This window comes from Mytilus trossulus, chromosome 2 (genome assembly GCF_036588685.1).
Source record: "Mytilus trossulus isolate FHL-02 chromosome 2, PNRI_Mtr1.1.1.hap1, whole genome shotgun sequence".
NCBI classification, from domain to species: Eukaryota; Metazoa; Mollusca; class Bivalvia; order Mytilida; family Mytilidae; genus Mytilus; species Mytilus trossulus.
Genome location: NC_086374.1, coordinates 20,251,587 through 20,279,547, shown reverse-complemented (window position 1 = coordinate 20,279,547; position 27,961 = coordinate 20,251,587). Strand labels below are relative to the sequence as shown.

Genomic DNA, 27,961 nt, shown 5'->3' with positions numbered 1-27,961 from the left:
CTAGCCAATTAATAGGAAATATCATGGGGTATCTAAACGGTATATTTTCAAAATACCTTTTGTAGTTGTTATTGCCGTACTTGTTGTCATAGAACTGGTTGATGTTATCACAGAGCTTGTTGATGTACTCAAAGAACTCGTTGCTACAAAGTACATAGTTCATTAGTTCAAAACAGTGGTTATACATTAGAAATATAGCTATTTTGTAATGATAATAAAATACATCTTTGGAATAAAAATTATAAGGCTTATACATGTTAAAATAAAATCATGGTTGTATATATTGTAGGTATAATTTTTTTAAATGCTAGCTAAAGGATTAAAATAACTTGAATGCTAAATAGGTTCTTAAATTACTACAGTTAGAATTATCAAATTACTCGTGAGGCTCCTGATATAATTTAAAAACCTATTTATATAAGCTTAAGTACGTAAATAAATCATTATACTGTATAAAATTGGTTACTTCAATAACATGTCATGCAACAAAATGAAACCAAATGTAAAATACAAAAAATGGTAATATTCTTAGTATGCTTTCGTCAGATAAACAGTCTGAGAAATTAAGTGTTAATATATAACAAGCAAGGTTTTATGCATATATATGAACCATCAAAAGGCACTGGTAAGGTACTGGGACCAGGGTTCAAGGATACAATCAGCTGTAATTATAAAAAATGAAAATAAAATATTCATAAATACATCTATCTATATAAATTGAAGTATAATACAATTGCAATAATATTGATGAAAAATAAAAGGACGAAACAGTTATTTCGAATTCCTATTAGGTTTGCTCCTTAGTTGTTTATGTTATATAGATTTTAAATCATATTACATTATATTATCTAGAGAAATAAATAAATAAAATAGTACAATTGTAATTGAATGATTAATTATATTGATCTCAGGAACAACATGTAGGTAAGAAGAGGACAGCCGTTAATTTTCAATGAATTACTAGGATACGAAGATTTAACAGTTTCTTTTAACATCTATGCAACTTACTTTCTTCTGATGATAATGGTGTACTCAGACTCTCGGTTGTACTACTTGCTATTTAAGTAAAAGTATTCCGTTGTATTATCTCTAAGAAATGTTTAATGGCAATTAGTTTGAAAAGGCAATATTGAAGTACGAAGTAACACTTCAATGAATGGTAAGTAGACATAGAAGCATATATCGAACCATTTTTTTTAGCAGTTACTTTTTTACTTCATTTAATATAAAAAAAATAATGAAAAAATGAATGAATAATCATTTGAAACATAGAAGCATTTACAATGAGTGAAGACCATATTATTTCTTACAAGTAAAGATTTTTGCATTTAGGTTTAATATCGGTTTCAAACATTGATAAACAGTCGAAGCATAAAAAAGGCTGTGGTCAGCGATAAAATTTGGAGATAAAAGTTTCTCGTGGGTACGTTAAAATATGCACATGATATAACCACATGTATGAAATATACATGATAATAGACTCAAATCATTTGACATAACTGCATAATACACATTTTAGCCTTCAGTCACTGGTTTTTCATTTATTGATATATCTTCATACATGTTATTGTTCTCAACTACAAAGTGTCTATTTTCTGTTAGAAAAATCAATTAAAATCTGATATATTTGAATGCGTTGGAATGTACTTACAAAACATACAGCCAAAGAGTTCAAATCTAAATAAAGGTCTACTGAACCAGGTGAGTGGGTATATTCGGATTCCATCTCCATTTGCCATTGGATAAATTCGTTTGCTGATAACTGTGTCAGCATTCTGACTGCCTTTGAAAACCTGAAATTAACATTTTTTCATTTGATTTTGTTTCTCATTTAACATCTCATCTTCTGAATTTAATTGCTTAATTGATAGCTAGCCTTCGTTATTTTGCTGGATAATGCATTGGTTTATTCAACACAAAGAAATGTTTAGATCAGCCAGTATCAGAAACTGTATTGAGTAAGAAGAAAATCGGATTTAAATATTTGTAAATGAACTTATCTCATGAAGTTAATGCATTTGTATGTTTTAATTTAAAGCTGCATACGCTTATGAGCTTGTTCGGCCAAAATTATACTATATTTAAGAATAGATACACATAATGAACATTTAGTTACCATGATAACTTACGCCTTTTACAGGTTTCCAATTTCCATTTTGTTCACGAACTTCGATCTTAAATGAGGTTACATATCCAGAACCAATACCATTAATACTTCCACCTTGAAAGTTGATTTTAGAAAATGCGCCAATCTGACCGTGAAATAAGACTTCTATGTAAGACCCGGATTCAAAACCCTTTTTCGACACCCACGGTGTTTGATTAAGTCTACCATAGCCACTGTCATTGTCCGCAGTGGAGTACTTAATGTTCGACGACGGTATCAATCCAGATTCCAATCCAAGTGGGGCATCACAATTTCCTAAAATGTAGCCCAATTATAATGTATTAAACAGAGCACACGCTGTCATTTAAAGATAACTCTAGGGAACACAATATGATTGGGATGGAAGTCACATTGTAAAATTTAAATATTCTTATATTAGTCAAACTAGTCTACCAACAGTAGACGTTCAACTTTGTCTTGTTGTGCTATGAAAAAACTATATCTATTTGAGTACACATTTTTTTGTTTCTGGATGCAGTTGTGTGTACGCATTTGTTTTGTGTGAACTCTACAACATTAACGACTTGCAATACAAAATGTAATCAAGAGCAGAGCGAGCAGGGGTTCAACTCAATGCATAGAACTCGTATTGGTGTATCCCGGGTCTCAATTATCTTAAATACCCCTTGGCTACGCCTCAAACCAATATACTCTTGTACTAAAATGCATGATCAATACGAAACCCGATGTCATAACACTATGATGTTATATTCAGCTTTAGGTTAAAACCTGCTCTTTTTTTAAACTGTACTTTTTGAGATGTTTTTAAATACAATGACTACAAATCCTTTTTGAATAAATCAAAATGACTTTATTAAAGAAAAATATAGCTCTGTTTAGATGACTGATATTATTATTTTTATCATGTTTGTCATTTTCGAATATTTTGTGACCAACGACAGACAAAGGTTTGGTTGTAATTGAAGTTGGTTTTTCATATATAGTTTTGAGTACAGATAACACGGACAAGTGGTTTTGACAACGAAGATATGAACATCCATGCAACATTTTGCTTTCTTTAAAACCGATGTGTTTTCTTTGTCTGTTATGATCCAAATATCGCATACAGGGATTTGACTTTTTCAGGCCTCAACAATAACTGATATATATTTCAATAGTCTCCCATTTAGAACACTAACTGTGCTGGTTCAAATGTCTTGTAAAATATAGTTTGATACGATGATATTAAATCAACCGAAAATCTAGAAAATTGTAAATTTAATACTGTGCTTGTCATTGCTTTTACTGAAATAAATATAAAAATAATAGATGATAAGGCTAATCAAATGCAGAATCTTTCATTCATTATTCTTATATATCTCTTCAAATAAAGTATAACCAGACATGTTAATTTATTAAAGAAATAGCTATTAAAAAAGTTCAATAGTAAAACATTTTTGTAATTTAAAAAAATGTGGAAAGGGACTGATCGTTCACATAAATAAGGTGTTGTTATCGATTTGGAACCCCCCTATAAAATAAATTGTAAACAAGTTATCAACTTCCTACAGCATTTGATTGATGTCAACTACCTTGATATAGCATACATAAGCTGCTATAATATATCTCTTAAAAGATAACTGGGACTACCAGCTAAACACTTACCCGTTGATGATGTAGTCGTTTCACTTGAAATTGTTGGTGTAGATGTAGTTACTGGTGTAATCTCGACCTTGATGGTTCCCGTTGATGACGTGTGTGGGACTGTAGTTGTACTAGGAATTGACGTTGAAGCTGACAAAGAGAAATCAAAAAGCATGAAATATCATTATAACATGACATCTTTCAAACTCTTTGAGTACACACCGGTTGTAAAATATGAATATATTGCCTGGGCTGTTCCGATCGTACTCCCACGTCATATGCCTTTTTTTTATGAATGAGGTACCCGACGTCATAGTACGATGACTTAAGAATATATGCATTTTACGGGAAAATTCACGCTTGTGAATCGGAAAATCATAACAACACAAAAAAAAAGAAGAAAAAAAAACAGGCTAAAATGTGGTATAAGCCATTTTTAAACAAATAAAACATATATAAGTAAACAATCATTTACATTCATCAAAAACTATCTAAATACGTTATTGTAAATAGTTTAAACGTGCTACTAACTCAGTTTGCTCTTTTGTTTTACACCAATTTAATAGTGCGTTTATTTATGATTACGGCAAATATTTGCCTCCACCTAGAGCGCTCCGATCCAACAGAATTGCAGTATTTGTCCTATTAGAATGACAAATATTTAACCCTTTACCACGGGTTGTCCCTTTATGCCGATATTTACCTCTCGGTATTGCTCAAGGTGAAATATTTGTCATAAAGGGCCAAACCGTGGTAAAATCACGATATGTTCAAGCCCCCATGCTTTAATTCTTAAGTAACACACAAATAACAGTAAAATATTATAACTTTGAATGTACAATTGATTCTTTAATTCATATAATATCAACTACAAAAAAATGTGTGTTGTCATCTTTGTTAGCTTAATTTGTATATATAATTGACCTTTCATCTGTGTTTGATTCATATGATGTTTGATTACAGAATGTGCCGCCTGATCTCAATTATTGTTTTTTAAATCAATTATGTGTGTTGGAATTGCTTTTTTATGTTTCGTTAATATAACAGAATTACAACTGTTATGTAGCAGATTTAGCGTACTATAAAATCTTGATCACCTGCCATTGTCCTTGTCATTTGCCTGATTGCCTGAACCAAGTAAAAAAATATGACAGTTGGTTTCTATTTGTTCGGTTGGTTGATATAATCTAGCGTTTGATTTCGCAAAGCATTTTGAAATCTAAATTACAATATAATAATTTTACTTAAAATTTTTTACCAATAGTTTCATGCCAACAAGACACACCATAGACCTTCTAAAGACAAATTAATTATACAAATCTTAAAACGATAAATAAAGGCAACAGTAAGATATCAGATGCTCTTGCAGTAAAACACCTGTGTATATTTCTTACTTACTGACTTCAAAACAGGCATGGACACTCAATTGTAGTTGTACAGGTTTGTAAGAATCTTCCTTGTCATCTTGTGTGATTATTACATTCACTTTTCTTACGTCAGGTTTAGTTCCAACACTTGTAGCTTTTTCGCCAACTTTCACCTACAGAACAGAAAAAATAAAGTTTACAGACTCACAAGGCAAAGTATTCAAATTTCACTGACCATATTTGCAGCAATTAAATTTTGTTTTTGATGACGAAATAGTAAACTTAAAACCGTTAATCCTATTGATTTCTAGGAGTCATACTAACCTTTTTTGTTGTCACGGTTCCATCTGCATTAAAGAATTGCACTGTATAAGTCTTGACATTATCAGTAGAAACCAGTTCAACATTGGCTATTGGTCTTGTCTTCGTAGGCACGTATTCTATAACCAGTTTTTCTTCAGAACTTTTAAATGGTGTCTTAGAAGAAGGTCGGAGATTTTCAATTTCTCCTTTCTTGTCATTTGTTGTAATTTCAGTTGAAGGTATTGTTGTTATTGAATCCATTCCATCCGTTTCTTCACAAATGGGAGTTGTTGTTGCTATTGCTACAAAAGAAACATTTTAGCATGTTAAAAATTATCAAACTAGTATTATAATTCATACATAAACACTGTGAAAAGGAAAACGTAACTCGATTTTCATTCAAAAAAATCAAAACAACAGTAGTTAACCTATGTTAAAATCGTATAACTCCATTAAGACAATCCAATCAAGGAATAGAGCACAAAAAGATGAGACAATGGCATCAACTCACTAAGGAGCTTGATCCGTTGTATTGACAGGCTAATTGTTAACTGTCGAAATAAATTCAGCAATTATGATGTGAATGTGCGAAAATAAAACAAACAAATATTACAAGAAAAACTGAAAAAATAATACTTACAAGTAATTGAAATTCCAGGAGATGGACTTGTCGTTGACACTACAGTTGGTGTTGTAACTTTTCCGCTTGTTACTGAAAAATTATTATTGAAAGTCAAGTATAGCAGACAACTTAAACGTTTTCAACTGTTTTCGCATCTTTTTATTTTACAAATGTTTCAACTTTAAATTTCTTTCACCAATATCCTTGTAAAATATTAAACATTAATAACTCTCCTTTTGATTAGTAATCATTTACTTAGATATGACTTTACACTGCTTAAAAATTAATCATAAAATTTCATCAAAACTATGAAAGTTTTTTTTAATAATTACCGCTTAATGTTTGAATAGTTTCAGTTGTAATTTCTGGTGTGGCTGTAGGTGTTTCTGTAACCTTGGCTGTAGTGATAACTGCTGAAACAGGTGTCTGTGGAACTGTTGTTGTACTTGGAATTGTCGTAGAAACTAAAAGAATTAATTAAACAAAACTTGATCAGCATTCAATTATTATAGACAAGAAACTTTTAAAAATCCTTTGGATCGACCACGACAATGTATTCAAATTGATCATATTTTTTTTCTGTACGTAACGTCTAATCTTAACAAAACTCACTTAGATACTTAACAGACAAATAGACTATACGACGGTTTATTTAAACAGATATACATCTGCAGTTAAAACACGTGTGTATATTCTCTACTTACTGACTTCAAAACAAGCATGGACACTCAATTGTAGTTGTACAGGTTTGTAAGAATCTTCCTTGTCATCTGGTGTGATTATTACATTCACTTTTCTTACGTCAGGTTTAGTTCCAACACTTGTAGCTTTTTCGCCAACTTTCACCTACAGAACAGAAAAAATAAAGTTTACAGACTCACAAGGCAAAGTATTCAAATTTCACTGACCATATTTGCAGCAATTAAATTTTGTTTTTGATGACGAAATAGTAAACTTGAAACCGTTAATCCTATTGATTTCTAGGAGTCATAATAACCTTTTTTGTTGTCACGGTTCCATCTGCATTAAAGAATTGCACTGTATAAGTCTTGACATTATCAGTAGAAACCAGTTCAACATTGGCTATTGGTCTTGTCTTCGTAGGCACGTATTCTATAACCAGTTTTTCTTCAGAACTTTTAAATGGTGTCTTAGAGGAAGGTCGGAGATTTTCAATTTCTCCTTTCTTGTCATTTGTTGTAATTTCAGTTGAAGGTATTGTTGTTATTGAATCCATTCCATCCGTTTCTTCACAAATGGGAGTTGTTGTTGCTATTGCTACAAAAGAAACATTTTAGCATGTTAAAAATTATCAAACAAGTATTATAATTCATACATAAACACTGTGAAAAGGAAAACGCAACTCGATTTTCATTCAAAAAAATCAAAACAACAGTAGTTAACCTATGTTAAAATCGTATAACTCCATTAAGACAATCCAACAAGGAATACAGCACAAAAAGATGAGACAATGGCATCAACTCACTAAGGAGCTTGATCCGTTGTATTGACAGGCTAATTGTTAACTGTCGAAATAAATTCAGCAATTATGATGTGAATGTGCGAAAATAAAACAAACAAATATTACAAGAAAAACTGAAAAAATCATACTTACAAGTAATTGAAATTCCAGGAGATGGACTTGTCGTTGACACTAGAGTTGGTGTTGTAACTTTTCCGCTTGTTACTGAAAAAATATTATTGAAAGTCAGGTATAGCAGACAACTTAAACGTTTTCAATTTTTTTCGCATCTTTTTATTTTACAAATGTTTCAACTTTAAATTCTTTCAAAAATATCCTTGTAAAATATTAAACATTAATGACTCTCCTTTTGATTAGTAATCATTTACTTAGATATGACTTTACGCTGCTTAAAAATTAATCAGAAAATTTCATCAAAACTATGAAAGTTTTTTTTAATAATTACCGCTTAATGTTTGAATAGTTTCAGTTGTAATTTCGGGTGTGGCTGTAGGTGTTTCTGTAACCTTGGCTGTAGTGATAACTGCTGAAACAGGTGTCTGTGGAACTGTTGTTGTACTTGGAATTGTCGTAGAAACTAAAAGAATTAATTAAACAAAACTTGATCAGCATTCAATTATTATAGACAAGAAACTTTTAAAAATCCTTTGGATCGACCACGACAATGTATTCAAATTGATCATATTTTTTTTCTGTACGTAACGTCTAATCTTAACAAAACTCACTTAGACACTTAACAGACAAATAGACTATACGACGGTTTATTTAAACAGATATACATCTGCAGTTAAAACACGTGTGTATATTCTCTACTTACTGACTTCAAAACAAGCATGGACACTCAATTGTAGTTGTACAGGTTTGTAAGAATCTTCCTTGTCATCTGGTGTGATTATTACATTCACTTTTCTTACGTCAGGTTTAGTTCCAATACTTGTAGCTTTTTCGCCAACTTTCACCTACAGAACAGAAAAAATAAAGTTTACAGACTCACAAGGCAAAGTATTCAAATTTCACTGACCATATTTGCAGCAATTAAATTTTGTTTTTGATGACGAAATAGTAAACTTGAAACCGTTAATCCTATTGATTTCTAGGAGTCATAATAACCTTTTTTGTTGTCACGGTTCCATCTGCATTAAAGAATTGTACTGTATAAGTCTTGACATTATCAGTAGAAACCAGTTCAACATTGGCTATTGGTCTTGTCTTCGTAGGCACGTATTCTATAACCAGTTTTTCTTCAGAACTTTTAAATGGTGTCTTAGAGGAAGGTCGGAGATTTTCAATTTCTCCTTTCTTGTCATTTGTTGTAATTTCAGTTGAAGGTATTGTTGTTATTGAATCCATTCCATCCGTTTCTTCACAAATGGGAGTTGTTGTTGCTATTGCTACAAAAGAAACATTTGAGCATGTTAAAAATTATCAAACTAGTATTATAATTCATACATAAACACTGTGAAAAGGAAAACGTAACTCGATTTTCATTCAAAAAAATCAAAACAACAGTAGTTAACCTATGTTAAAATCGTATAACTCCATTAAGACAATCCAATCAAGGAATAGAGCACAAAAAGATGAGACAATGGCATCAACTCACTAAGGAGCTTGATCCGTTGTATTGACAGGCTAATTGTTAACTGTCGAAATAAATTCAGCAATTATGATGTGAATGTGCGAAAATAAAACAAACAAATATTACAAGAAAAACTGAAAAAATCATACTTACAAGTAATTGAAATTCCAGGAGATGGACTTGTCGTTGACACTAGAGTTGGTGTTGTAACTTTTCCGCTTGTTACTGAAAAATTATTATTGAAAGTCAAGTATAGCAGACAACTTAAACGTTTTCAATTTTTTTCGCATCTTTTTATTTTACAAATGTTTCAACTTTAAATTCTTTCAAAAATATCCTTGTAAAATATTAAACATTAATGACTCTTCTTTTGATTAGTAATCATTTACTTAGATATGACTTTACGCTGCTTAAAAATTAATCAGAAAATTTCATCAAAACTATGAAAGTTTTTTTTAATAATTACCGCTTAATGTTTGAATAGTTTCAGTTGTAATTTCGGGTGTGGCTGTAGGTGTTTCTGTAACCTTGGCTGTAGTGATAACTGCTGAAACAGGTGTCTGTGGAACTGTTGTTGTACTTGGAATTGTCGTAGAAACTAAAAGAATTAATTAAACAAAACTTGATCAGCATTCAATTATTATAGACAAGAAACTTTTAAAAATCCTTTGGATCGACCACGACAATGTATTCAAATTGATCATATTTTTTTTCTGTACGTAACGTCTAATCTTAACAAAACTCACTTAGACACTTAACAGACAAATAGACTTTACGACGGTTTATTTAAACAGATATACATCTGCAGTTAACACACCTGTGTATATTCTCTACTTACTGACTTCAAAACAAGCATGGACACTCAATTGTAGTTGTACAGGTTTGTAAGAATCTTCCTTGTCATCTGGTGTGATTATTACATTCACTTTTCTTACGTCAGGTTTAGTTCCAATACTTGTAGCTTTTTCGCCAACTTTCACCTACAGAACAGAAAAAATAAAGTTTACAGACTCACAAGGCAAAGTATTCAAATTTCACTGACCATATTTGCAGCAATTAAATTTTGTTTTTGATGACGAAATAGTAAACTTGAAACCGTTAATCCTATCGATTTCTAGGAGTCATAATAACCTTTTTTGTTGTCACGGTTCCATCTGCATTAAAGAATTGCACTGTATAAGTCTTGACATTATCAGTAGAAACCAGTTCAACATTGGCTATTGGTCTTGTCTTCGTAGGCACGTATTCTATAACCAGTTTTTCTTCAGAACTTTTAAATGGTGTCTTATAGGAAGGTCGGAGATTTTCAATTTCTCCTTTCTTGTCATTTGTTGTAATTTCAGTTGAAGGTATTGTTGTTATTGAATCCATTCCATCCGTTTCTTCACAAATGAGAGTTGTTGTTGCTATTGCTACAAAAGAAACATTTGAGCATGTTAAAAATTATCAAACTAGTATTATAATTCATACATAAACACTGTGAAAAGGAAAACGTAACTCGATTTTCATTCAAAAAAATCAAAACAACAGTAGTTAACCTATGTTAAAATCGTATAACTCCATTAAGACAATCCAATCAAGGAATACAGCACAAAAAGATGAGACAATGGCATCAACTCACTAAGGAGCTTGATCCGTTGTATTGACAGGCTTATTGTTAACTGTCGAAATAAATTCAGCAATTATGATGTGAATGTGCGAAAATAAAACAAACAAATATTACAAGAAAAACTGAAAAAATCATACTTACAAGTAATTGAAATTCCAGGAGATGGACTTGTCGTTGACACTAGAGTTGGTGTTGTAACTTTTCCGCTTGTTACTGAAAAATTATTATTGAAAGTCAAGTATAGCAGACAACTTAAACGTTTTCAATTTTTTTCGCATCTTTTTATTTTACAAATGTTTCAACTTTAAATTCTTTCAAAAATATCCTTGTAAAATATTAAACATTAATGACTCTCCTTTTGATTAGTAATCATTTACTTAGATATGACTTTACGCTGCTTAAAAATTAATCAGAAAATTTCATCAAAACTATGAAAGTTTTTTTTAATAATTACCGCTTAATGTTTGAATAGTTTCAGTTGTAATTTCGGGTGTGGCTGTAGGTGTTTCTGTAACCTTGGCTGTAGTGATAACTGCTGAAACAGGTGTCTGTGGAACTGTTGTTGTACTTGGAATTGTCGTAGAAACTAAAAGAATTAATTAAACAAAACTTGATCAGCATTCAATTATTATAGACAAGAAACTTTTAAAAATCCTTTGGATCGACCACGACAATGTATTCAAATTGATCATAATTTTTTTCTGTACGTAACGTCTAATCTTAACAAAACTCACTTAGACACTTAACAGACAAATAGACTATACGACGGTTTATTTAAACAGATATACATCTGCAGTTAAAACACCTGTGTATATTCTCTACTTACTGACTTCAAAACAAGCATGGACACTCAATTGTAGTTGTACAGGTTTGTAAGAATCTTCCTTGTCATCTGGTGTGATTATTACATTCACTTTTCTAACGTCAGGTTTAGTTCCAACACTTGTAGCTTTTTCGCCAACTTTCACCTACAGAACAGAAAAAATAAAGTTTACAGACTCACAAGGCAAAGTATTCAAATTTCACTGACCATATTTGCAGCAATTAAATTTTGTTTTTGATGACGAAATAGTAAACTTGAAACCGTTAATCCTATTGATTTCTAGGAGTCATAATAACCTTTTTTGTTGTCACGGTTCCATCTGCATTAAAGAATTGCACTGTATAAGTCTTGACATTATCAGTAGAAACCAGTTCAACATTGGCTATTGGTCTTGTCTTCGTAGGCACGTATTCTATAACCAGTTTTTCTTCAGAACTTTTAAATGGTGTCTTAGAGGAAGGTCGGAGATTTTCAATTTCTCCTTTCTTGTCATTTGTTGTAATTTCAGTTGAAGGTATTGTTGTTATTGAATCCATTCCATCCGTTTCTTCACAAATGGGAGTTGTTGTTGCTATTGCTAGAAAAGAAACATTTGAGCATGTTAAAAATTATCAAACTAGTATTATAATTCATACATAAACACTGTGAAAAGGAAAACGTAACTCGATTTTCATTCAAAAAAATCAAAACAACAGTAGTTAACCTATGTTAAAATCGTATAACTCCATTAAGACAATCCAATCAAGGAATACAGCACAAAAAGATGAGACAATGGCATCAACTCACTAAGGAGCTTGATCCGTTGTATTGACAGGCTAATTGTTAACTGTCGAAATAAATTCAGCAATTATGATGTGAATGTGCGAAAATAAAACAAACAAATGTTACAAGAAAAACTGAAAAAATCATACTTACAAGTAATTGAAATTCCAGGAGATGGACTTGTCGTTGACACTAGAGTTGGTGTTGTAACTTTTCCGCTTGTTACTGAAAAATTATTATTGAAAGTCAAGTATAGCAGACAACTTAAACGTTTTCAATTTTTTTCGCATCTTTTTATTTTACAAATGTTTCAACTTTAAATTCTTTCAAAAATATCCTTGTAAAATATTAAACATTAATGACTCTCCTTTTGATTAGTAATCATTTACTTAGATATGACTTTACGCTGCTTAAAAATTAATCAGAAAATTTCATCAAAACTATGAAAGTTTTTTTTAATAATTACCGCTTAATGTTTGAATAGTTTCAGTTGTAATTTCGGGTGTGGCTGTAGGTGTTTCTGTAATCTTGGCTGTAGTGATAACTGCTGAAACAGGTGTCTGTGGAACTGTTGTTGTACTTGGAATTGTCGTAGAAACTAAAAGAATTAATTAAACAAAACTTGATCAGCATTCAATTATTATAGACAAGAAACTTTTAAAAATCCTTTGGATCGACCACGACAATGTATTCAAATTGATCATAATTTTTTTCTGTACGTAACGTCTAATCTTAACAAAACTCACTTAGACACTTAACAGACAAATAGACTATACGACGGTTTATTTAAACAGATATACATCTGCAGTTAAAACACCTGTGTATATTCTCTACTTACTGACTTCAAAACAAGCATGGACACTCAATTGTAGTTGTACAGGTTTGTAAGAATCTTCCTTGTCATCTGGTGTGATTATTACATTCACTTTTCTAACGTCAGGTTTAGTTCCAACACTTGTAGCTTTTTCGCCAACTTTCACCTACAGAACAGAAAAAATAAAGTTTACAGACTCACAAGGCAAAGTATTCAAATTTCACTGACCATATTTGCAGCAATTAAATTTTGTTTTTGATGACGAAATAGTAAACTTGAAACCGTTAATCCTATTGATTTCTAGGAGTCATAATAACCTTTTTTGTTGTCACGGTTCCATCTGCATTAAAGAATTGCACTGTATAAGTCTTGACATTATCAGTAGAAACCAGTTCAACATTGGCTATTGGTCTTGTCTTCGTAGGCACGTATTCTATAACCAGTTTTTCTTCAGAACTTTTAAATGGTGTCTTAGAGGAAGGTCGGAGATTTTCAATTTCTCCTTTCTTGTCATTTGTTGTAATTTCAGTTGAAGGTATTGTTGTTATTGAATCCATTCCATCCGTTTCTTCACAAATGGGAGTTGTTGTTGCTATTGCTACAAAAGAAACATTTGAGCATGTTAAAAATTATCAAACTAGTATTATAATTCATACATAAACACTGTGAAAAGGAAAACGTAACTCGATTTTCATTCAAAAAAATCAAAACAACAGTAGTTAACCTATGTTAAAATCGTATAACTCCATTAAGACAATCCAATCAAGGAATACAGCACAAAAAGATGAGACAATGGCATCAACTCACTAAGGAGCTTGATCCGTTGTATTGACAGGCTAATTGTTAACTGTCGAAATAAATTCAGCAATTATGATGTGAATGTGCGAAAATAAAACAAACAAATATTACAAGAAAAACTGAAAAAATCATACTTACAAGTAATTGAAATTCCAGGAGATGGACTTGTCGTTGACACTAGAGTTGGTGTTGTAACTTTTCCGCTTGTTACTGAAAAATTATTATTGAAAGTCAAGTATAGCAGACAACTTAAACGTTTTCAATTTTTTTCGCATCTTTTTATTTTACAAATGTTTCAACTTTAAATTCTTTCAAAAATATCCTTGTAAAATATTAAACATTAATGACTCTCCTTTTGATTAGTAATCATTTACTTAGATATGACTTTACGCTGCTTAAAAATTAATCAGAAAATTTCATCAAAACTATGAAAGTTTTTTTTAATAATTACCGCTTAATGTTTGAATAGTTTCAGTTGTAATTTCGGGTGTGGCTGTATGTGTTTCTGTAACCTTGGCTGTAGTGATAACTGCTGAAACAGGTGTCTGTGGAACTGTTGTTGTACTTGGAATTGTCGTAGAAACTAAAAGAATTAATTAAACAAAACTTGATCAGCATTCAATTATTATAGACAAGAAACTTTTAAAAATCCTTTGGATCGACCACGACAATGTATTCAAATTGATCATAATTTTTTTTCTGTACGTAACGTCTAATCTTAACAAAACTCACTTAGATACTTAACAGACAAATAGACTATACGACGGTTTATTTAAACAGATATACATCTGCAGTTAAAACACCTGTGTATATTCTCTACTTACTGACTTCAAAACAAGCATGAACACTCAATTGTAGTTGTACAGGTTTGTAAGAATCTTCCTTGTCATCTGGTGTGATTATTACATTCACTTTTCTTACGTCAGGTTTAGTTCCAACACTTGTAGCTTTTTCGCCAACTTTCACCTACAGAACAGAAAAAATAAAGTTTACAGACTCACAAGGCAAAGTATTCAAATTTCACTGACCATATTTGCAGCAATTAAATTTTGTTTTTGATGACGAAATAGTAAACTTGAAACCGTTAATCCTATTGATTTCTAGGAGTCATAATAACCTTTTTTGTTGTCACGGTTCCATCTGCATTAAAGAATTGCACTGTATAAGTCTTGACATTATCAGTAGAAACCAGTTCAACATTGGCTATTGGTCTTGTCTTCGTAGGCACGTATTCTATAACCAGTTTTTCTTCAGAACTTTTAAATGGTGTCTTAGAGGAAGGTCGGAGATTTTCAATTTCTCCTTTCTTGTCATTTGTTGTAATTTCAGTTGAAGGTATTGTTGTTATTGAATCCATTCCATCCGTTTCTTCACAAATGGGAGTTGTTGTTGCTATTGCTACAAAAGAAACATTTGAGCATGTTAAAAATTATCAAACTAGTATTATAATTCATACATAAACACTGTGAAAAGGAAAACGTAACTCGATTTTCATTCAAAAAAATCAAAACAACAGTAGTTAACCTATGTTAAAATCGTATAACTCCATTAAGACAATCCAATCAAGGAATAGAGCACAAAAAGATGAGACAATGGCATCAACTCACTAAGGAGCTTGGTCCGTTGTATTGACAGGCTAATTGTTAACTGTCGAAATAAATTCAGCAATTATGATGTGAATGTGCGAAAATAAAACAAACAAATATTACAAGAAAAACTGAAAAAATCATACTTACAAGTAATTGAAATTCCAGGAGATGGACTTGTCGTTGACACTAGAGTTGGTGTTGTAACTTTTCCGCTTGTTACTGAAAAATTATTATTGAAAGTCAAGTATAGCAGACAACTTAAACGTTTTCAATTTTTTTCGCATCTTTTTATTTTACAAATGTTTCAACTTTAAATTCTTTCAAAAATATCCTTGTAAAATATTAAACATTAATGACTCTCCTTTTGATTAGTAATCATTTACTTAGATATGACTTTACGCTGCTTAAAAATTAATCAGAAAATTTCATCAAAACTATGAAAGTTATTTTTAATAATTACCGCTTAATGTTTGAATAGTTTCAGTTGTAATTTCGGGTGTGGCTGTAGGTGTTTCTGTAACCTTGGCTGTAGTGATAACTGCTGAAACAGGTGTCTGTGGAACTGTTGTTGTACTTGGAATTGTCGTAGAAACTAAAAGAATTAATTAAACAAAACTTGATCAGCATTCAATTATTATAGACAAGAAACTTTTAAAAATCCTTTGGATCGACCACGACAATGTATTCAAATTGATCATAATTTTTTTCTGTACGTAACGTCTAATCTTAACAAAACTCACTTAGACACTTAACAGACAAATAGACTATACGACGGTTTATTTAAACAGATATACATCTGCAGTTAAAACACCTGTGTATATTCTCTACTTACTGACTTCAAAACAAGCATGGACACTCAATTGTAGTTGTACAGGTTTGTAAGAATCTTCCTTGTCATCTGGTGTGATTATTACATTCACTTTTCTTACGTCAGGTTTAGTTCCAACACTTGTAGCTTTTTCGCCAACTTTCACCTACAGAACAGAAAAAATAAAGTTTACAGACTCACAAGGCAAAGTATTCAAATTTCACTGACCATATTTGCAGCAATTAAATTTTGTTTTTGATGACGAAATAGTAAACTTGAAACCGTTAATCCTATTGATTTCTAGGAGTCATAATAACCTTTTTTGTTGTCACGGTTCCATCTGCATTAAAGAATTGCACTGTATAAGTCTTGACATTATCAGTAGAAACCAGTTCAACATTGGCTATTGGTCTTGTCTTCGTAGGCACGTATTCTATAACCAGTTTTTCTTCAGAACTTTTAAATGGTGTCTTAGAGGAAGGTCGGAGATTTTCAATTTCTCCTTTCTTGTCATTTGTTGTAATTTCAGTTGAAGGTATTGTTGTTATTGAATCCATTCCATCCGTTTCTTCACAAATGGGAGTTGTTGTTGCTATTGCTACAAAAGAAACATTTGAGCATGTTAAAAATTATCAAACTAGTATTATAATTCATACATAAACACTGTGAAAAGGAAAACGTAACTCGATTTTCATTCAAAAAAATCAAAACAACAGTAGTTAACCTATGTTAAAATCGTATAACTCCATTAAGACAATCCAATCAAGGAATACAGCACAAAAAGATGAGACAATGGCATCAACTCACTAAGGAGCTTGATCCGTTGTATTGACAGGCTAATTGTTAACTGTCGAAATAAATTCAGCAATTATGATGTGAATGTGCGAAAATAAAACAAACAAATATTACAAGAAAAACTGAAAAAATCATACTTACAAGTAATTGAAATTCCAGGAGATGGACTTGTCGTTGACACTAGAGTTGGTGTTGTAACTTTTCCGCTTGTTACTGAAAAATTATTATTGAAAGTCAAGTATAGCAGACAACTTAAACGTTTTCAATTTTTTTCGCATCTTTTTATTTTACAAATGTTTCAACTTTAAATTCTTTCAAAAATATCCTTGTAAAATATTAAACATTAATGACTCTCCTTTTGATTAGTAATCATTTACTTAGATATGACTTTACGCTGCTTAAAAATTAATCAGAAAATTTCATCAAAACTATGAAAGTTTTTTTTAATAATTACCGCTTAATGTTTGAATAGTTTCAGTTGTAATTTCGGGTGTGGCTGTATGTGTTTCTGTAACCTTGGCTGTAGTGATAACTGCTGAAACAGGTGTCTGTGGAACTGTTGTTGTACTTGGAATTGTCGTAGAAACTAAAAGAATTAATTAAACAAAACTTGATCAGCATTCAATTATTATAGACAAGAAACTTTTAAAAATCCTTTGGATCGACCACGACAATGTATTCAAATTGATCATAATTTTTTTTCTGTACGTAACGTCTAATCTTAACAAAACTCACTTAGATACTTAACAGACAAATAGACTATACGACGGTTTATTTAAACAGATATACATCTGCAGTTAAAACACCTGTGTATATTCTCTACTTACTGACTTCAAAACAAGCATGAACACTCAATTGTAGTTGTACAGGTTTGTAAGAATCTTCCTTGTCATCTGGTGTGATTATTACATTCACTTTTCTTACGTCAGGTTTAGTTCCAACACTTGTAGCTTTTTCGCCAACTTTCACCTACAGAACAGAAAAAATAAAGTTTACAGACTCACAAGGCAAAGTATTCAAATTTCACTGACCATATTTGCAGCAATTAAATTTTGTTTTTGATGACGAAATAGTAAACTTGAAACCGTTAATCCTATTGATTTCTAGGAGTCATAATAACCTTTTTTGTTGTCACGGTTCCATCTGCATTAAAGAATTGCACTGTATAAGTCTTGACATTATCAGTAGAAACCAGTTCAACATTGGCTATTGGTCTTGTCTTCGTAGGCACGTATTCTATAACCAGTTTTTCTTCAGAACTTTTAAATGGTGTCTTAGAGGAAGGTCGGAGATTTTCAATTTCTCCTTTCTTGTCATTTGTTGTAATTTCAGTTGAAGGTATTGTTGTTATTGAATCCATTCCATCCGTTTCTTCACAAATGGGAGTTGTTGTTGCTATTGCTACAAAAGAAACATTTGAGCATGTTAAAAATTATCAAACTAGTATTATAATTCATACATAAACACTGTGAAAAGGAAAACGTAACTCGATTTTCATTCAAAAAAATCAAAACAACAGTAGTTAACCTATGTTAAAATCGTATAACTCCATTAAGACAATCCAATCAAGGAATAGAGCACAAAAAGATGAGACAATGGCATCAACTCACTAAGGAGCTTGGTCCGTTGTATTGACAGGCTAATTGTTAACTGTCGAAATAAATTCAGCAATTATGATGTGAATGTGCGAAAATAAAACAAACAAATATTACAAGAAAAACTGAAAAAATCATACTTACAAGTAATTGAAATTCCAGGAGATGGACTTGTCGTTGACACTAGAGTTGGTGTTGTAACTTTTCCGCTTGTTACTGAAAAATTATTATTGAAAGTCAAGTATAGCAGACAACTTAAACGTTTTCAATTTTTTTCGCATCTTTTTATTTTACAAATGTTTCAACTTTAAATTTCTTTCACCAATATCCTTGTAAAATATTAAACATTAATGACTCTCCTTTTGATTAGTAATCATTTACTTAGATATGACTTTACGCTGCTTAAAAATTAATCAGAAAATTTCATCAAAACTATGAAAGTTATTTTTAATAATTACCGCTTAATGTTTGAATAGTTTCAGTTGTAATTTCGGGTGTGGCTGTAGGTGTTTCTGTAACCTTGGCTGTAGTGATAACTGCTGAAACAGGTGTCTGTGGAACTGTTGTTGTACTTGGAATTGTCGTAGAAACTAAAAGAATTAATTAAACAAAACTTGATCAGCATTCAATTATTATAGACAAGAAACTTTTAAAAATCCTTTGGATCGACCACGACAATGTATTCAAATTGATCATAATTTTTTTCTGTACGTAACGTCTAATCTTAACAAAACTCACTTAGACACTTAACAGACAAATAGACTATACGACGGTTTATTTAAACAGATATACATCTGCAGTTAAAACACCTGTGTATATTCTCTACTTACTGACTTCAAAACAAGCATGGACACTCAATTGTAGTTGTACAGGTTTGTAAGAATCTTCCTTGTCATCTGGTGTGATTATTACATTCACTTTTCTTACGTCAGGTTTAGTTCCAACACTTGTAGCTTTTTCGCCAACTTTCACCTACAGAACAGAAAAAATAAAGTTTACAGACTCACAAGGCAAAGTATTCAAATTTCACTGACCATATTTGCAGCAATTAAATTTTGTTTTTGATGACGAAATAGTAAACTTGAAACCGTTAATCCTATTGATTTCTAGGAGTCATAATAACCTTTTTTGTTGTCACGGTTCCATCTGCATTAAAGAATTGCACTGTATAAGTCTTGACATTATCAGTAGAAACCAGTTCAACATTGGCTATTGGTCTTGTCTTCGTAGGCACGTATTCTATAACCAGTTTTTCTTCAGAACTTTTAAATGGTGTCTTAGAGGAAGGTCGGAGATTTTCAATTTCTCCTTTCTTGTCATTTGTTGTAATTTCAGTTGAAGGTATTGTTGTTATTGAATCCATTCCATCCGTTTCTTCACAAATGGGAGTTGTTGTTGCTATTGCTACAAAAGAAACATTTGAGCATGTTAAAAATTATCAAACTAGTATTATAATTCATACATAAACACTACGAAAAGGAAAACGTAACTCGATTTTCATTCAAAAAAATCAAAACAACAGTAGTTAACCTATGTTAAAATCGTATAACTCCATTAAGACAATCCAATCAAGGAATAGAGCACAAAAAGATGAGACAATGGCATCAACTCACTAAGGAGCTTGGTCCGTTGTATTGACAGGCTAATTGTTAACTGTCGAAATAAATTCAGCAATTATGATGTGAATGTGCGAAAATAAAACAAACAAATATTACAAGAAAAACTGAAAAAATCATACTTACAAGTAATTGAAATTCCAGGAGATGGACTTGTCGTTGACACTAGAGTTGGTGTTGTAACTTTTCCGCTTGTTACTGAAAAATTATTATTGAAAGTCAAGTATAGCAGACAACTTAAACGTTTTCAATTTTTTTCGCATCTTTTTATTTTACAAATGTTTCAACTTTAAATTCTTTCAAAAATATCCTTGTAAAATATTAAACATTAATGACTCTCCTTTTGATTAGTAATCATTTACTTAGATATGACTTTACGCTGCTTAAAAATTAATCAGAAAATTTCATCAAAACTATGAAAGTTATTTTTAATAATTACCGCTTAATGTTTGAATAGTTTCAGTTGTAATTTCGGGTGTGGCTGTAGGTGTTTCTGTAACCTTGGCTGTAGTGATAACTGCTGAAACAGGTGTCTGTGGAACTGTTGTTGTACTTGGAATTGTCGTAGAAACTAAAAGAATTAATTAATCAAAACTTGATCAGCATTCAATTATTATAGACAAGAAACTTTTAAAAATCCTTTGGATCGACCACGACAATGTATTCAAATTGATCATAATTTTTTTCTGTACGTAACGTCTAATCTTAACAAAACTCACTTAGACACTTAACAGACAAATAGACTATACGACGGTTTATTTAAACAGATATACATCTGCAGTTAAAACACCTGTGTATATTCTCTACTTACTGACTTCAAAACAAGCATGGACACTCAATTGTAGTTGTACAGGTTTGTAAGAATCTTCCTTGTCATCTGGTGTGATTATTACATTCACTTTTCTTACGTCAGGTTTAGTTCCAACACTTGTAGCTTTTTCGCCAACTTTCACCTACAGAACAGAAAAAATAAAGTTTACAGACTCACAAGGCAAAGTATTCAAATTTCACTGACCATATTTGCAGCAATTAAATTTTGTTTTTGATGACGAAATAGTAAACTTGAAACCGTTAATCCTATTGATTTCTAGGAGTCATAATAACCTTTTTTGTTGTCACGGTTCCATCTGCATTAAAGAATTGCACTGTATAAGTCTTGACATTATCAGTAGAAACCAGTTCAACATTGGCTATTGGTCTTGTCTTCGTAGGCACGTATTCTATAACCAGTTTTTCTTCAGAACTTTTAAATGGTGTCTTAGAGGAAGGTCGGAGATTTTCAATTTCTCCTTTCTTGTCATTTGTTGTAATTTCAGTTGAAGGTATTGTTGTTATTGAATCCATTCCATCCGTTTCTTCACAAATGGGAGTTGTTGTTGCTATTGCTACAAAAGAAACATTTGAGCATGTTAAAAATTATCAAACTAGTATTATAATTCATACATAAACACTGTGAAAAGGAAAACGTAACTCGATTTTCATTCAAAAAAATCAAAACAACAGTAGTTAACCTATGTTAAAATCGTATAACTCCATTAAGACAATCCAATCAAGGAATACAGCACAAAAAGATGAGACAATGGCATCAACTCACTAAGGAGCTTGATCCGTTGTATTGACAGGCTAATTGTTAACTGTCGAAATAAATTCAGCAATTGTGATGTGAATGTGCGAAAATAAAACAAACAAATATTACAAGAAAAACTGAAAAAATCATACTTACAAGTAATTGAAATTCCAGGAGATGGACTTGTCGTTGACACTAGAGTTGGTGTTGTAACTTTTCCGCTTGTTACTGAAAAATTATTATTGAAAGTCAAGTATAGCAGACAACTTAAACGTTTTCAATTTTTTTCACATCTTTTTATTTTACAAATGTTTCAACTTTAAATTCTTTCAAAAATATCCTTGTAAAATATTAAACATTAATGACTCTCCTTTTGATTAGTAATCATTTACTTAGATATGACTTTACGCTGCTTAAAAATTAATCAGAAAATTTCATCAAAACTATGAAAGTTTTTTTTAATAATTACCGCTTAATGTTTGAATAGTTTCAGTTGTAATTTCGGGTGTGGCTGTAGGTGTTTCTGTAACCTTGGCTGTAGTGATAACTGCTGAAACAGGTGTCTGTGGAACTGTTGTTGTACTTGGAATTGTCGTAGAAACTAAAAGAATTAATTAAACAAAACTTGATCAGCATTCAATTATTATAGACAAGAAACTTTTAAAAATCCTTTGGATCGACCACGACAATGTATTCAAATTGATCATATTTATTTTGTACGTAACGTCTAATCTTAACAAAACTCACTTAGATACTTAACAGACAAATAGACTATACGACGGTTTATTTAAACAGATATACATCTGCAGTTAAAACACCTGTGTATATTCTCTACTTACTGATTTCAAAACAAGCATGGACACTCAATTGTAGTTGTACAGGTTTGTAAGAATCTTCCTTGTCATCTGGTGTGATTATTACATTCACTTTTCTTACGTCAGGTTTAGTTCCAACACTTGTAGCTTTTTCGCCAACTTTCACCTACAGAACAGAAAAAATAAAGTTTACAGACTCACAAGGCAAAGTATTCAAATTTCACTGACCATATTTGCAGCAATTAAATTTTGTTTTTGATAACGAAAAAGTAAACTTGAAACTGTTAATTCTATTGATTTCTAGGTGTCAAACTAACCTTTTTTGTTGTTACGGTTCCATCTGCATTAAAGAATTGCACTGTATAAGTCTTGACATTATCAGTAGAAACTAGTTCAACATTGGCTATTGGTCTTGTCTTCGTAGGCACGTATTCTATAACCAGTTTTTCTTCAGAACTTTTAAATGGTGTCTTAGAGGAAGGTCGGAGATTTTCAATTTCTCCTTTCTTGTCATTTGTTGTAATTTCAGTTGAAGGTATTGTTGTTATTGAATCCATTCCATCCGTTTCTTCACAAATGGGAGTTGTTGTTGCTATTGCTACAAAAGAAACATTTTAGCATGTTAAAAATTATCAAACTAGTATTAAAATTCATACATAAACACTGTGAAAAGGAAAACGTAACTCGATTTTCATTCAAAAATATCAAAACAACAGTAGTTAACCTATGTTTAAATCGTATAACTCCATTAAGACAATCCAATCAAGGAATACAGCACAAAAAGATGAGACAATGGCATCAACTCACTAAGGAGCTTGATCCGTTGTATTGACAGGCTAATTGTTAACTGTCGAAAAAAAATCAGCAATTATGTTGTAAACGTGCGAAAATAAAACAAACAAATAGTACAAGAAAAACTGAAATATTCAAACTTACAAGTAATTGAAATTCCAGGAGATGGACTTGTCGTTGACACTTGAGTTGGTGTTGTAACTTTTTCACTGGTTACTGAAAAATGATTATTCAAAAGTCAAGTAAGACAGAATAATTAACTGAATAAATTTTACCTGTTTTCAAATCATAATATTCAACAATGTTGCAAGTTTAAATGTCTTTCTTAAATGTCCTTCTAAAATTTCAACAGTAATGATCATCAGTTTTTGATTTATAATCATTCACTTAAATAAAGCTTAAGGCGGCTTATAACATCTTTTAGAAAATGCCAATACAACTATAATGATATTTTAAAAACAAATACCTTTAATTGTTTGAGTAGTTTCAGTTATAATTTCAGGTGTAGCTGTAGGTGTGGGTGAAACCACGGCTGTAGTAATTACTGCTGAAGACGGTGTCTGTGGAACTGTTGTTGTACTTGGAATTGTCGTGGAAACTGACAAAATAAAACAAACAAAATGTGACCAGTATTCAACGATTTCAGACAAGAACATTTCAAACATCCTTTGGATGACAGTTTATTGACTACTTCCTTGTATACTTATTTACCATACTCATTTTTGTAATCATGGTGCTATTTTAGCAAGGCACACCAAGATATTAAACAAAACAAATAGACTATGTGATTGTTAAATAAATGAGATATACTTCTACAGTTTAAACATCTATGTCACTTCTTTACTTACTGACTTCAAAACAAGCATGGACACTCAATTGTAGCTGTACAGGTTTGGAAGAATCTTCTTTGTCATCCGGTGTGATTATTACATTCACTTTTTTCACGTCAGGTTTAGTTCCAACACTTATGGCCTTTTCGCCAACTTTCACCTACAGAACAGAAAAACATAACTTTTAAGGTTTTAAAGGCAACAGTATTTAAGTTTCAATGACCATATAAGCAGCAATTGAATATTCTTTTTGATGAAGATAGAGTAAACTGGAAACCATTAATCGTATTGCCTTTGTGGGGGTCATACTAACCTTTCTAGTTGTCACGGTTCCATCTGCATTAAAGAATTGCACAGTATAAGTCTTGACATTATCAGTAGAAACCAGTTCAACATTGGCAATTGGTCTTGTCTTCGTAGGCACGTATTCTATAACCAGTTTTTCTTCAGAACTTTTAAATGGTGTCTTAGAGGAAGGTCGCAGATTTTCAATTTCTCCTTTCTGGTCATTTGTTGTAATTTCAGTTGAAGGTATTGTTGTTATTGAATCCATTCCATCTGTTTCTTCACAGATTGGAGTAGTTGTTGCTATTGCTACAGAAGAAAAAAACATTTCAGCATGTAACCACTTATCAAACTAGTGCTATAATTCATGCATAAACACTGAGAGAAAAGAAAAGTAACTCGAGTTTCATTCATAAATTCAAAACAACAGTAGTTAACCTATGTTAAAATCTCATAACTCTATTTTGACAATACAAATCAAGGAATACAAAACTAAATGAGGGAATTGCATTAACTCCAAAAGGAGCATGATCCGGTGTATTGGCAGGCTAAGTGTCTCCTGTTGAAAACGTTTCAGCAATTATGTTGTAAACGTGCGCAAATAAAACAAACAAATAGTACAAGAAAAACTGAAATATTCAAACTAACAAGTAATTGAAATTCCAGGAGATGGACTTGTCGTTGACACTTGAGTTGGTGTTGTAACTTTTTCACTGGTTACTGAAAAATGATTATTCAAAAGTCAAGTAAGACAGAATAATTAACTGAATAAATTTTACCTGTTTTCAAATCATAATATTCAACAATGTTGCAAGATTAAATGTCTTTCTTAAATGTCCTTCTAAAATTTCAACAGTAATGATCATCAGTTTTTGATTTATAATCATTCACTTAAATAAAGCTTAAGGCGGCTTATAACATCTTTTAGAAAATGCCAATACAACTATAATGATATTTTAAAAACAAATACCTTTAATTGTTTGAGTAGTTTCAGTTATAATTTCAGGTGTAGCTGTAGGTGTGGGTGAAACCACGGCTGTAGTAATTACTGCTGAAGACGGTGTCTGTGGAACTGTTGTTGTACTTGGAATTGTCGTGGAAACTGACAAAATAAAACAAACAAAATGTGACCAGTATTCAACGATTTCAGACAAGAACATTTCAAACATCCTTTGGATGACAGTTTATTGACTACTTCCTTGTATACTTATTTACCATACTCATTTTTGTAATCTTGGTGCTATTTGAGCAAGGCACACCAAGATATTAAACAAAACAAATAGACTATGTGATTGTTAAATAAATGAGATATACTTCTACAGTTTAAACATCTATGTCACTTCTTTACTTACTGACTTCAAAACAAGCATGGACACTCAATTGTAGCTGTACAGGTTTGTAAGAATCTTCTTTGTCATCCGGTGTGATTATTACATTCACTTTTTTCACGTCAGGTTTAGTTCCAACACTTATGGCCTTTTCGCCAACTTTCACCTACAGAACAGAAAAACATAACTTTTAAGGTTTTAAAGGCAACAGTATTTAAGTTTCAATGACCATATAAGCAGCAATTGAATATTCTTTTTGATGAAGATAGAGTAAACTGGAAACCATTAATCGTATTGCCTTTGTGGGAGTCATACTAACCTTTCTAGTTGTCACGGTTCCATCTGCATTAAAGAATTGCACTGTATAAGTCTTGACATTATCAGTAGAAACCAGTTCAACATTGGCAATTGGTCTTGTCTTCGTAGGCACGTATTCTATAACCAGTTTTTCTTCAGAACTTTTAAATGGTGTCTTAGAGGAAGGTCGGAGATTTTCAATTTCTCCTTTCTGGTCATTTGTTGTAATTTCAGTTGAAGGTATTGTTGTTATTGAATCCATTCCATCTGTTTCTTCACAGATTGGAGTAGTTGTTGCTATTGCTACAGAAGAAAAAAAACATTTCAGCATGTAACCACTTATCAAACTAGTGCTATAATTCATGCATAAACACTGAGAGAAAAGAAAATTAACTCGAGTTTCATTCATAAATTCAAAACAACAGTAGTTAACCTATGTTAAAATCTCATAACTCTATTTTGACAATACAAATCAAGGAATACAAAACTAAATGAGGGAATTGCATTAACTCCAAAAGGAGCATGATCCGGTGTATTGGCAGGCTAAGTGTCTCCTGTTGAAAACGTTTCAGCAATTATGTTGTAAACGTGCGCAAATAAAACAAACAAATAGTACAAGAAAAACTGAAATATTCAAACTTACAAGTAATTGAAATTCCAGGAGATGGACTTGTCGTTGACACTTGAGTTGGTGTTGTAACTTGTTCACTGGTTACTGAAAAATGATTATTCAAAAGTCAAGTAAGACAGAATAATTAACTGAATAAATTTTACCTGTTTTCAAATCATAATATTCAACAATGTTGCAAGTTTAAATGTCTTTCTTAAATGTCCTTCTAAAATTTCAACAGTAATGATCATCAGTTTTTGATTTATAATCATTCACTTAAATAAAGCTTAAGGCGGCTTATAACATCTTTTAGAAAATGCCAATACAACTATAATGATATTTTAAAAACAAATACCTTTAATTGTTTGAGTAGTTTCAGTTATAATTTCATGTGTAGCTGTAGGTGTGGGTGAAACCACGGCTGTAGTAATTACTGCTGAAGACGGTGTCTGTGGAACTGTTGTTGTACTTGGAATTGTCGTGGAAACTGACAAAATAAAACAAACAAAATGTGACCAGTATTCAACGATTTCAGACAAGAACATTTCAAACATCCTTTGGATGACAGTTTATTGACTACTTCCTTGTATACTTATTTACCATACTCATTTTTGTAATCATGGTGCTATTTTAGCAAGGCACACCAAGATATTAAACAAAACAAATAGACTATGTGATTGTTAAATAAATGAGATATACTTCTACAGTTTAAACATCTATGTCACTTCTTTACTTACTGACTTCAAAACAAGCATGGACACTCAATTGTAGCTGTACAGGTTTGTAAGAATCTTCTTTGTCATCCGGTGTGATTATTACATTCACTTTTTTCACGTCAGGTTTAGTTCCAACACTTATGGCCTTTTCGCCAACTTTCACCTACAGAACAGAAAAACATAACTTTTAAGGTTTTAAAGGCAACAGTATTTAAGTTTCAATGACCATATAAGCAGCAATTGAATATTCTTTTTGATGAAGATAGAGTAAACTGGAAACCATTAATCGTATTGCCTTTGTGGGAGTCATACTAACCTTTCTAGTTGTCACAGTTCCATCTGCATTAAAGAATTGCACTGTATAAGTCTTGACATTATCAGTAGAAACCAGTTCAACATTGGCAATTGGT

The 27,961-nt window shown here is 31.5% G+C and overlaps 10 protein-coding genes across 10 annotated transcripts in view; all 10 read right to left on the bottom strand.

Annotated features, from left to right (window-relative positions):
* The window catches only part of LOC134706707 (mucin-19-like), a 263,376-nt gene that overhangs the window by 61,187 nt on the left and 174,228 nt on the right, over nucleotides 1–27,961 (bottom strand). The window contains exon 47 of the mRNA XM_063565889.1: nucleotides 57–143. Coding sequence (XP_063421959.1) covers nucleotides 57–143 — 87 coding nt within the window. The remainder of the gene's footprint in view (nucleotides 1–56; nucleotides 144–27,961) is intronic.
* Nucleotides 937–5,682, bottom strand: LOC134708609 (venom prothrombin activator pseutarin-C non-catalytic subunit-like). Its single transcript, XM_063569256.1, has 6 exons — nucleotides 5,443–5,682; nucleotides 5,150–5,291; nucleotides 3,773–3,901; nucleotides 2,130–2,422; nucleotides 1,652–1,793; nucleotides 937–1,056 (listed from the first exon to the last, which is right to left on the bottom strand). Exons 1-6 carry the CDS (start codon nucleotides 5,680–5,682, stop codon nucleotides 989–991), a joined length of 1,014 nt encoding a protein of 337 aa, XP_063425326.1. The 3' UTR covers nucleotides 937–988.
* LOC134708607 (uncharacterized) lies at nucleotides 6,740–7,315 on the bottom strand. The gene is made up of 2 exons (XM_063569255.1): nucleotides 7,041–7,315; nucleotides 6,740–6,889 (listed from the first exon to the last, which is right to left on the bottom strand). The coding sequence occupies exons 1-2, from the start codon at nucleotides 7,278–7,280 to the stop codon at nucleotides 6,740–6,742; spliced, it is 390 nt and encodes a 129-aa protein (XP_063425325.1). The 5' UTR covers nucleotides 7,281–7,315.
* Nucleotides 11,530–12,105, bottom strand: LOC134708606 (uncharacterized). Its single transcript, XM_063569254.1, has 2 exons — nucleotides 11,831–12,105; nucleotides 11,530–11,679 (listed from the first exon to the last, which is right to left on the bottom strand). Exons 1-2 carry the CDS (start codon nucleotides 12,068–12,070, stop codon nucleotides 11,530–11,532), a joined length of 390 nt encoding a protein of 129 aa, XP_063425324.1. The 5' UTR covers nucleotides 12,071–12,105.
* Nucleotides 13,127–13,702, bottom strand: LOC134708605 (uncharacterized). Its single transcript, XM_063569253.1, has 2 exons — nucleotides 13,428–13,702; nucleotides 13,127–13,276 (listed from the first exon to the last, which is right to left on the bottom strand). Exons 1-2 carry the CDS (start codon nucleotides 13,665–13,667, stop codon nucleotides 13,127–13,129), a joined length of 390 nt encoding a protein of 129 aa, XP_063425323.1. The 5' UTR covers nucleotides 13,668–13,702.
* LOC134708604 (uncharacterized) lies at nucleotides 14,725–15,300 on the bottom strand. The gene is made up of 2 exons (XM_063569252.1): nucleotides 15,026–15,300; nucleotides 14,725–14,874 (listed from the first exon to the last, which is right to left on the bottom strand). The coding sequence occupies exons 1-2, from the start codon at nucleotides 15,263–15,265 to the stop codon at nucleotides 14,725–14,727; spliced, it is 390 nt and encodes a 129-aa protein (XP_063425322.1). The 5' UTR covers nucleotides 15,266–15,300.
* LOC134708603 (uncharacterized) lies at nucleotides 16,322–16,897 on the bottom strand. Its single transcript, XM_063569251.1, has 2 exons — nucleotides 16,623–16,897; nucleotides 16,322–16,471 (listed from the first exon to the last, which is right to left on the bottom strand). The coding sequence occupies exons 1-2, from the start codon at nucleotides 16,860–16,862 to the stop codon at nucleotides 16,322–16,324; spliced, it is 390 nt and encodes a 129-aa protein (XP_063425321.1). The 5' UTR covers nucleotides 16,863–16,897.
* On the bottom strand, nucleotides 17,920–18,495 carry LOC134708602 (uncharacterized). Its single transcript, XM_063569250.1, has 2 exons — nucleotides 18,221–18,495; nucleotides 17,920–18,069 (listed from the first exon to the last, which is right to left on the bottom strand). Exons 1-2 carry the CDS (start codon nucleotides 18,458–18,460, stop codon nucleotides 17,920–17,922), a joined length of 390 nt encoding a protein of 129 aa, XP_063425320.1. The 5' UTR covers nucleotides 18,461–18,495.
* On the bottom strand, nucleotides 19,518–20,093 carry LOC134708601 (uncharacterized). The gene is made up of 2 exons (XM_063569249.1): nucleotides 19,819–20,093; nucleotides 19,518–19,667 (listed from the first exon to the last, which is right to left on the bottom strand). Exons 1-2 carry the CDS (start codon nucleotides 20,056–20,058, stop codon nucleotides 19,518–19,520), a joined length of 390 nt encoding a protein of 129 aa, XP_063425319.1. The 5' UTR covers nucleotides 20,059–20,093.
* On the bottom strand, nucleotides 21,115–21,690 carry LOC134708599 (uncharacterized). Its single transcript, XM_063569248.1, has 2 exons — nucleotides 21,416–21,690; nucleotides 21,115–21,264 (listed from the first exon to the last, which is right to left on the bottom strand). The coding sequence occupies exons 1-2, from the start codon at nucleotides 21,653–21,655 to the stop codon at nucleotides 21,115–21,117; spliced, it is 390 nt and encodes a 129-aa protein (XP_063425318.1). The 5' UTR covers nucleotides 21,656–21,690.